Below are 10888 nucleotides of genomic sequence, written 5' to 3'. Positions count from 1 at the left end.
CAATATCCGCAGACTTGGTGGAGTAATGAAGACGCGACACGTATAACAACGTCGTCGGTACCGCTGGACGCAATAAATGATTCGGGCCAGTCAGGGCGGTGCCACTAAGGTTTCGGCTGATGTTCTTCTTTTTCTTTTCCACCTTCCGAAAGCCGTCCTCGTCGCACTGATCAACTCGTCTCGGTGGTACTGACGACGCAGCTCCAGATTCGAGTTTCTTTTTCAGTTTTCCCTTCATTGGTTGCCTGGGTTGTGGTTGTGGAGTACTGGGTCGGGCAGCGACAACAGCTGCGTAATCACGTGAAGGGGTCGTCTCCGGCGGGGCGGGGTGCGGGGATACGCGCGCGGCAACAGCGCCAGAGGTCGGTGACACATGCGTGTCAGCCGACTTAAAACTGCTGAAAGAAGCATTTTGCGCCCCGCGACAAGTGTTCACGTTGCAGGCCTACTACTTACCGAAGCCGCACTACTAAGTAATGCAACTTGGGCACGCAACTCACTGATGGTGTTGTCTGAGGCCTCCAACTTACACTGAACTTCAGCAAGGCTTGCTTTTAGGGACGTGATGTCCTTCAGCAGCCTGGTGACGTCGACGTGGTCGAACGTGACAGGGGGCAGCTTATGCAGCTCCTTCGCCACGAATGCAGGCACGTCGTCTGGGTCGGTCTCCTTGAACAACGTAATGATGTCCTGGAGACTCTTCACTCCTCCATCTCTCCGACGAGACGGCATCTGCTCGGCTTTGCCAAACGTCCGGAAAAGCAGCGCCTTGCCACTGCAAATCTCTTCTTCTTTGAAATTTGACTTGCAGATCTGCACGATGCTGACTTCGTCCATGGTATCTATGGTGTGTTGTATAAACGCCAACAGTTCGTTGGCTATGAGTTGCTGAGAACCCATAGTCAATTACGTGCAGCGGCTATTGCCGCGCGGGTCGCGAATTATTATAATTCTTATTGTGTAGTGGAGCACGTCCGAATCCGAGCGTGCACCGCACCACCAATTAGGCTATTGACTGTTTTCTAACTACAAGCTACAAATGCAGATAATAATTCAGAAAAAAAAATTTGGTTACATTTCGTTAGGTAGGAGGAGGAGCAGGGTAGTTGGTATGATCGCTTCAAGTCATATCGAAAATATTTCACAAGACTCAACCCGTACATAATCGACAGTTGGATAGATTCAGCAAACTCAATTTTGTATAGCGACCGTCTTGGATCGGCCATATTGAAAAGTTTTTGACCCCAGTAGAACCTGACATGTATCCGTCTCTGACGCTTTGACCGGGCCGTTTATTACGGAGACCAGAACAACTTGGATATTGCATGACCTACCTAATAAAATAATACATTTTTACATACTTCTAATACTGCCTATTAAATAAGTACAGACAGACCATAATAATTAGGTATAATGTACTTTTAAAAAAACTCAACGCCCTTTGCCTGTCCAAGAATTTTCTGTATTATTGTACCTTCTTCATTTAGCAACGATCATGATGCCTGCATTATCAGCGAAAATTATTTCTAATATTAATAACATATACCGATCCCCATGACATTCTTGAAAGTGTCTAGGTACATGAACCTTATAATATAGTTTGTAACCAAGTAAACAAGGTAGGTAAAGTCGAAGTTACCGAGTTAACCTAGGAATCATGTTATGATATCGCACCATATCGTATGAGGCGGCGTGCTTGTTAGCGGGATCTCCTCCTTGGGATCTGGAGGCGAAGGTCTGTGCTGCCATGTATCAACGGAGCATTGACCTCCGTCTCTGTGGCGAGGATCCCACGCTGCAGGAAGTGCAGGTGTGGAAGTTTCATGCGCGTTAGTTCCTGCTTAGAAAATGGAGGGAGTGACTGCTGGCCCAACCCAGAGCGGGGAACAGGACTGTGGAGGCTATCCGTCCGGTTTTTGAAAACAGGATGGACAGGGCACATGGGTCCTTGACTTTCCGGCTGGTGCAGGGCGTGGATGCTTCGAAAAGTACCTCTGTCGTATAGCCAGGAGGGAACCGACAACCGAATGTCACCATTGTGGCTGCTGCGAAGACACGGCACAGCACACGCTGCAGGTGTGCCCAGCCTAGGTTGCCGCAGTGGGGTGCGACCTGTCACTCCCTGCATTGATCAAATCAATCCTGGAAAGTGACAGGTCGAGGACGGAGGTAGTATCCTTCTGCGAACGCGTAATGTCGCAGCAAGAAGCTGCGGAGCGAGAGAGGGAGGCCACCACCCTCCTTCCAATCCGCCACAGGAGAGCCGGGCGTCGGAGGAGGCATTATCATCTCCTATCTCCTTCAACCCCCATAACAGGGATTTTGGCGGTGGACACGGGGATGTCAGCCGCTCGTAATATATAGACCCCGAGGTGGCACGCGCGGTGTTCCTGCGTGCCCCTGTATAAGTGATGAATGGGCTGGTGTTTCTCCAGGTCCATCCCAACGGGAAGGGGCCCTCGACCGAGGACCAGCGCCGTCGGGACCGGAAGAGTGCGAAAGCGTTCCCGTAGTCCCGGCAAAAGGTGCAGGGACGGAACACCGTGGGGTTTTAGTCGGTAGGAGTCCGACATAATCTCTCTGTTGCCTCCGCAGCAGAGAAATATTCATGAGGATTTCCCCAACGTAAAAAAAAAGGAAGCATGTTGTAGCAAGATCGCTACGGTTGGTATATACCTGCCGCGCTCGCGAAGATGTCTTATAAAAAAATATAATCAAAAAGAAAAACTTTCGATTTGGCGGACGTTCGAACGTTACAGTTATAATTGTGTAAATTTCTGTTTTTTGAAGATCAGGCTGCAAGGTGACGCTTCAACGGCACTGCACACCTCACCGACGAGACGCAAGATTTTAAAGACTTTTTTTGTAATAGTGTGTGTTGATGTAAATTTGTAGGTATTATATAGCCATTCATTTATCATTAAAATTACCATACGTAGTGTACCCGCTCAGAAGGAACAAAATGCAACCAGTGATCGTGTTACGCTCCGTCCTGGGTAGACAAAATTTTGCCTTGGCCCAATAGGTACTCGTATGTAAGTCACGACGTCGTTAACTCCGTACTAACAACGTCACATCTCTTTTTACACTCGGCAACTAGATTGAACGCTACTTACGATAACACAGTGTAAAGCACAATGTGCAGTTGATGGTACCTATATAAAAATACGTTCTACGTCGCTTGTTCAAAATTCATACAACCAATCAATCAGTATTAAACTTTAAGATGTGCTGTCAGCTTCGTCACATAAGGCATCGTCAGTACTACGTTTAAAGAGTTTACTTTTCGTATTTTGGAGTGTAATACAACGTCGACGAACACGTTGTTTTGGTTTTTTTGTGACGATAATAAATTAAAAAATTTAAAATAAATATTTTTATTGAGATAGATGAAAGATGAGGTAAGTAATATGTAGAGATGCGCCGAGTACTCGTTTGCTACTCGGTACTTGGTGTACTCGGTCGTTTTTTACTACTCGTACTCGGCCGATTAACTCATTTCATGAGAAGAGTACTCGGTTAAAATAAAGCATTACAGCTATAGACATAATAAAGTAAAACCAACAATATATTTAAAATAATCAAAAGAGATTTATTACTAGAAATTCTAGACAATTGTAACCATTTGTAGCAATTTAGTAATTTAAAAAGAAAGGTTACATTATTAATATTTAAAATTTAACAAAGGCAAGTTGTGATGTAGGAATACAAGGCTTTCTGCGCGTTCAGGTAATAGTCTGTTCCTTTTTTCTTCATACACATTACCCGCTCGCTTTACACAGTGTTTGCAGGTGCTCCTAAAACACTCGTGCTACTGTGCCAGTTTTGTATATATTGTTTTATGCCCTGCCCATCATTGGAAAGGACTCTGCTCTCGCGACAATAATTAGATCATTGACAGATCGGTCTAATTCTAGAGCAATGGGACTTTTAGGGAGTACACGGCTCGGCAAATGATAAACCGAGTATAATTCGGTACTCGGTTACCCGGTAAAACTTGTACTCGGCGCATCTCTAGTAATAAGTAAAGTAAGAATATTTCCAAAGTGGATTTCAAAGTGAATGGACGCGGTGAAAGCACGTAAACGTAAAATATTTTGTGTTCATTTCAACTTAGATATAGTTTATTTATTTGAAGTACTTGGCTCTCATTGACCTACCAAGTTTTTCTCGACAATACTTGACTGTAAACAGCAGTTTTGTCATTGTGCACTGTGTTTCCCAGATTCGTGTATTTAAAACCACCAGTTAGCTTAATCCTTTAGTTCTAAAATTGGCTAAAAGCGTTGTTGCCGTTCAACAAAAATGATGCATAATACTCTTAGAGCATATAGGGCGGGAGCCGGGGTCACCGGCGTGATCATCGGGGGGGCGCTATTAGCGTTATTTCTGGAACAAAACTTTCTGCCACTTTTTGAGGGGCGAGCGGCGGGGTAGTACAACAAGCAAACAGGTGCACTCAAATGCAAAATTGAATTGTGTCACTATGATCTCACACAAACAAAAGTCTACAACACTAGCTTACTTTTACAAATACTAATAAAACAGAAAAAATAATAAAACACGGCTGACGTTCCGCAGGGTGGGGTTTTATCACCTATACTTTTCTCCGTCTTTATCGGTGGAATTACATCATCACTCACGTCTTCTTTCCATCTTTATGCCGATGACATTCAAATCTATGCTGCAGCCCGTCTTGAAGATGTAGTTACTGCTATCGGAACATTGAATTCCGACCTACAAAAGGTTTCGGTATAGGCTAAGAACTACGGACTTCTTTTAAATGCACAAAAGTCCCAAGCCATAATTATTGGCAGTCGCCATTCCATCTCCAAGTTTGAGTCTATGGTGATGCCCAATTTAGTTTTGAATGACACCATTATTCCTTTTTCCACTTCAGTTAAAAATTTGGGCATCATAATGGATCAGACACTTTCTTGGTCGGAGCATGTCGCCGATGTAAGTCGTAAAATCTTTGCATCACTTCATTCCCTCAAGCGGATGCAGTACTTTCTTCCTCTGTCTACCAAATGTATGCTCATACGCACTCTTCTTTTTCCTATTCTGGACTATGGTGACGTCACCTATCTTGATCTTTCGGAGGACCTTCTTAATAAATTGGAGCGGCTGCAAAATCAATGTATCAGATTTGTGTGTGGATTGAAAAAGTACGACCACATTTCCAAGTTTAGAGATGAGTTGAAGTTGTTGCCTATTCGTTTACGTAGAAATGCTCACATTTTATGCTTCCTCTATAAAATCCTGTTCCATCCCTCTTCACCTAGCTATCTACGTGAGCGTTTTCAATGCCGTCAGGCTATGGGTGACCGCTTGCGTTCTGGCACCAATTTGTCCCTCGTCCTTCCACAACACAGTTCCCAAAAATATTCGAACTCGTTCACAGTAAATGCTGCCCGTATGTGGAACCTTCTCCCGGTCGAGGTCAGACAGTCGCCTTCGTTTCGGATTTTCAAGGGTGCTCTTTTGAAGTTTTGGGATTGTTCAAACTCCACATGTTAGAGCTTTTGAAATATTTATTTACATTTGATATATTTACTTATAGTTTTATTTGTGCATTCATTTTATTATAGACTTTGTATGTATTAATGTATAAACATTACTTAATATATATGTATTCGTATGTACATTTGATTTATTAAATATATCTGTGTATTTATTGAGTATAGTATATTCCATTTCTTTACTTATCTATTTTTAGTGCCACCCCAAAAACCAACTTTCCTCTCAGATTTTCAAAGGTTAGTTGGAAGAAATCTCTTTATGGGATAAGCTCGCCTTTATACACAAATATTTAAATTGTTTATGAAAATTTGTAAGTTACTTGTGGTACAATAAAGTGTTTAAATAAATAAATAAAACACAAATTCATGTCATGTCCGTACACAGAATAGGCCTATAAAAATAAATCGGTTCTTATGAATATACTAGAGACAGAAAGTTATCGACGTGACGGTGTCGATATGTGATACGCACCTACTGGTTGATTATGTATATGAAAAATGTAATTCCTCCCTTGGATAGACTGGATGTAGTGGATTTATTTTTCCAATTTTGTGTGTAGTGTAAAATTGGTATTGTTTTACTTGTATTTGCTAGAGGAGATTGCCCATTGTCTTACCAATAAATGGATAACAATAAATACAATCCAAAGTCTAATCCAAAAACCGCGAAAAAATGTCCGGAGTTTTTTTTCAGTCAGCGTTGGAGCCAATGACAAGCTTGACCGGAGTTAACCTCTACAAACGTAGTGACGTGTATAGAAATAATGTAATTTAATTTAAACTGTAAAGTCATTGCAGTATTGCTTAATTTTGTTTGTCACAATTTGTACAAGAGTACAAAGATTTTTTTTAATAAACACCTCGTCTGTGTTGTCGATGTAGCGTAGTGTCTGAGTAAAATCATGTCGATGTAACCTGTTGTCGGAGTAGCATAGTGTCTGAGTAAAATAATGTCCAAGTAACATATTGTCGGAGTAGCATAGTGTCTGAGTAAAATAATGTCCAAGTAACTTATTGTCGGAGTAACGTAATGTCTGAGTAAAATCATGTCGATGTAACATGTTGTCGGAGTCGCGTGTGTCGAAGTTTAGTTTTAGAGTCCTCTTATAAATATCAACTCCCGTTTACACTGAATTAGAGACAGGCCAACTACTGACCTATGTATACGTCTCCGTATATACCAAAAAATATTTTGTTTTTTCTTTTTATCTCATTTGTGCACTTAATTGTTACGTTGATAAAATTCTGTGCAGAACTGTCGAAATGTTCTAAAATCAGCTATAACCACAGATGGCTGTAACCTTGCGGCCATGTTTGGTACTGCGATATTGTTTCGCGGCCCTTGCGGCCATTGATTTGGTTGCGGTGCGCGAGGTGCAACAAAAAAGTGACGTCACGGTTCTCGCCACGTTAGTTATTGTGATAAAATTCTAATAGGTTTGTCGCGGTGGCATGCTACGGGCAGATCATTACCTTTTCTTACCATTTGGTAATCAATTATTTAAATGGTAACACTTTAAACCAAAAATGTCAAAATGTGTTTTTTTTCAGGTTCAGGAGGCAACATGGAGCTTTGATGGAGATGTTTTATTACTATAATACATCAATGCTATCTCGTTCCTTATTAGTTTGTGTAGAAGTAACAGAACCAAAATAATCATAGTTTTGCTAATTTTTGTTTGGGTTTGTATTCCGTAGTCAATTTAATCAGTTTATTTGCGATTTTTACATTGTTTAGACAAAGTTGAATTAACTAAGAAGAGTAAGTTCATTTTTGTTAAATATTTACTTAATACGCATTCCAAAATCAGTTAAACACGTATTGTGAACACGAAATCTACGTGTTTCGTATTCAAGATGGTTGGAAGAAATTACTACATAAGCCCACAATTTTTACTGTTTTTTCTGTCTCTCATAGTAAATAAAACTGCTTTATTATATAAATAGTTCTTTTTGAAATAGGTGCTAAATAAAAACTCACACAAATGTGTGAAACTTCAATGACCTACAAATGTTCCTTGCCATATTTTTTTTACTTGTTCTTCAGTGATGACAACTTTCTTTTCCAGTTACGAAATGGACCAAACAGCCAGACTCGAACCAGAGATAGAACATATTAAAGTAGAAGTTAAAATTGAAGATGTTGATTTCAATGAAGATGTTTCCATATTTCCTGGCACTGAAAAGACACAAGGAGATGAATTCCAACCAAAATTTAATCTTCAAGCTTTAGTAGTACAAGGACCATCAAGTTCAATGCAAGATACTGCAGAGAAAGTGTATCAAAATGGAAAAATAAACAGAGTAAAATGTCCTCAGTGTGAAAATACTTTTAAAAATAGAGCAAATTTAAAACAACACTTGAAATTTGTACATTCAAAGGAAGATGATGCAGTTGAATGCAAAGTATGCTATCGTAGTTTTAAATCCATATCTCACTTGCGTACCCACTTAAACTCTGTACATGCTGAGAACAATGAAGTGACTTGCAATGTATGTCAGAAAACATTTATGAATAAGAAAAAGTTGAGTAATCATATATTTTATTCTCATCCTGAACCACAAGAAAGTGTAGCTTGCCAAATATGTAACAAAGTTTTCAAACAAAAGTACAATTTGAAAATACACATTCGCCAAGTCCATTCTTCTGAAGAAAATTCAGTGCAATGTGAAACATGTAAAAAAACTTTCAAAAATGATATGCTACTGCAACGGCACATTAATTGGACTCATCCAAGTGATGGACTAATGTATAGATGCCAAGAATGTGGCCGTACACTTTCTTCAATTGCATGTTACAAGAAGCATATTCAAAATGTACATGCGTCTCAGGCTTGTATATGCCAAATATGTTCGAAATCTTTTAAAACTATTAAAACTCTTCAAAGACATGAAAAACATGTCCATCAAGGAGTGAAAACTGAACCGAAAAAATACAAAGTTGGTGAATTAAAGTGTTCGGATTGTGATAAATTTTTTGCAACAAATACATCTTTGTTATGGCATTATGAGAGGGAACATTCCGAATTTAGAAGAATAAATCTTTGTACTTTATGTGATAAAGAATTATCTGACCATGCGTCTCTTAAACGCCATATAGAAATTTGTCACTCTGTTCAAGAGCCAGTTGCTTGTGAAATCTGTTCAAAGATTTTCAAGTCGCAAATACATTTGCAAAGACATGTAAAAGTTACCCATGCTCCTCCTGAAGCTGCCCAAAGATGTGAAATCTGTAATAAAGTCTTCAAATGTGTTATGCACCTGAGAATTCATAATCATTCTGTACATCCAAAAGAAGGTTCTTTCTCTTGCAATGTATGCAACAAAATATTTAGTTCAAAAAAATATCTCCTGAAGCACTTGAAAACCCATACTAATTTAAAAATTCACCCTTGTCATATCTGTGACAAAAAATTTAAAACTGTTCATGATGTAACAAGGCACTGCAAAAGGGTTCACAGTGAAATAAATAGAAGTGGTATTAAACCATAAAATTAGTAAATATGTAACAACTATTAAGTATGTACATAATAATAAATAAGTTTGTAATAACAATGTTCTTGTATAATCTCATAATTGTAATTGGTGTGCCACAATAAATGTGAAAATTGGGGATAGAGGTGAGAAGGAAGTATCTCGATACCTTATTATGAAGTAAGTGGAAATAAGATACAACTGTATGCATTCCTAGAAATGATGGGAAGTCAAAATGTACTTTTGCGAATTTTCATTATTTGACACTAGATAAAGTGATTGGATTACTTAACGCCTCTATGCCTTTGTATGATGATCAACTTAGGACAAAAAGATTACATATATAGGTAAATAGGTAATCTTTTTATTGTTATATTTTAAAATGAAATGGTTTAGAAATATAACTATTTAAATTAATGAAACCCTTAGACTATTTAATTTTTTTCCATCCTCCAAGATGAAACTTTGCATTTTTTTAATACTTAAATTACAAAAATAATGTGGCTGTCGCTAACGCAAATCCGTGTAAGTAAATACTTTTACTTAAGCCCATCGAGTACTTATTATATACCTACTCTTGATTTTTGTTGAGTACTCTCTTTATGCAAATAATTCCGTGTGCAAAAGCAGTCAGACTCTTTCAACAATGTAATTCATAGAATAAGAATAATCGAAAACCGTACGAATATGCCTAATTTCTAGCAAATGCAGTGTAATGAAGTAACCTTTGCACAGCGATGTCGTAAAAAATTAATGGATTTTTGTAAAAAAAATATTCTCTCTTTCACAAATAAACATTGATTTCTTGTTATATTTTGATAGAGCTCCTCCGGCTCTGTTAATAAATGAGAAATGTTTTTATTCTTCCCCTTCAAAACCAGAATGTAGTATTGTTCACATTGGCGCAGTACTTCCCTGAGCTCTTTCACAAGGAGTTCTAAGCAAAGAGAATTTAGTTCTAAAGGGATGTGATTTATCGTGAAAAAAATACACACTTGACATGAAGAGACTTCTATGTGACAAAAGTAAATTAAAAAAAGAATAACTGTCAATGTCACACCGGCAGTATGTAAAAGATTTATATATATTATGTAATATATTTATTTAAACAAATACTATTATATTTTAAATTTTTATTGAATTGATATTCAATTATTTTTTGTGAAATTACTCCACTAGTTTGTTATATTTATTAATACAAAGATCGAACACTCAGAAAAAATTCCTTCGATCCGGCCGGATTCGACGTCTTCTAGCTTACCGTGCCAGACGCTATACGCTAAGTCACGGAACGAACCAGCGGACCTCACGAATTTTTCTATGTACATGCATCGTATCTTTGTATTTGGTTTTTTCAATGACTTTTTAGTCGTAAATACTATTATATTTAAAAGCGATAGCATAAAAAAAAATAATTTATGAAATACGTAAATTAGTGCACGACGAGACGTTACAAGGTTATATTGTGTAGACTTTTATGAACTATAACAGGGATCATCCTAGATTATTTTTGATATACTACAGCCCCTCATCACTGTGATCAGTAATTAACTTATTCCAAAGACTTCAAACATAGATATCGTTAATTTATTGCTATCTCTACTAATTACACTCGGAGCTCACAGAGAAGGTCAGCAGAGTCAAAGAACAGCATGACGTTATTCCGCTTGTCTTTAATAAGGAGGTATGTTCTTTAAGTCTCTAACGGAAGAGCCGAAGAGCCCTGTATGGTAACCTATCACAAACTCGAATTTTCATTACACCGAAAACCGAACACATATAATAACTGCCTCCGTGACCGGCAAGTGCGAGCAAACAATTTCCTTTATTTTTTTCCATCCTCAAACAAAAAAGTAGTCAGGCATTTTTTTGGCAACACTACACTTTCAGGG

General features: G+C 38.5%; 1 protein-coding gene across 1 annotated transcript; it reads left to right on the top strand.

Moving 5' to 3' along the window:
* Positions 1–7414: 7414 nt before the first annotated feature.
* On the top strand, positions 7415–9456 carry LOC113228588 (zinc finger protein 883-like). The gene is made up of 2 exons (XM_026461944.1): positions 7415–7439; positions 7592–9456. Exon 2 carries the CDS (start codon positions 7599–7601, stop codon positions 9012–9014), a length of 1416 nt encoding a protein of 471 aa, XP_026317729.1. The 5' UTR covers positions 7415–7439; positions 7592–7598; the 3' UTR covers positions 9015–9456.
* Positions 9457–10888: the final 1432 nt, after the last annotated feature.

Source organism: Hyposmocoma kahamanoa, unplaced genomic scaffold (assembly GCF_003589595.1).
Source record: "Hyposmocoma kahamanoa isolate Upper Pololo Valley unplaced genomic scaffold, ASM358959v1 232, whole genome shotgun sequence".
Lineage (NCBI taxonomy): Eukaryota > Metazoa > Arthropoda > Insecta > Lepidoptera > Cosmopterigidae > Hyposmocoma > Hyposmocoma kahamanoa.
The sequence above is the reverse complement of the archived record's forward strand: the minus strand, read 5'-3'. Positions and strand labels throughout refer to the sequence as shown.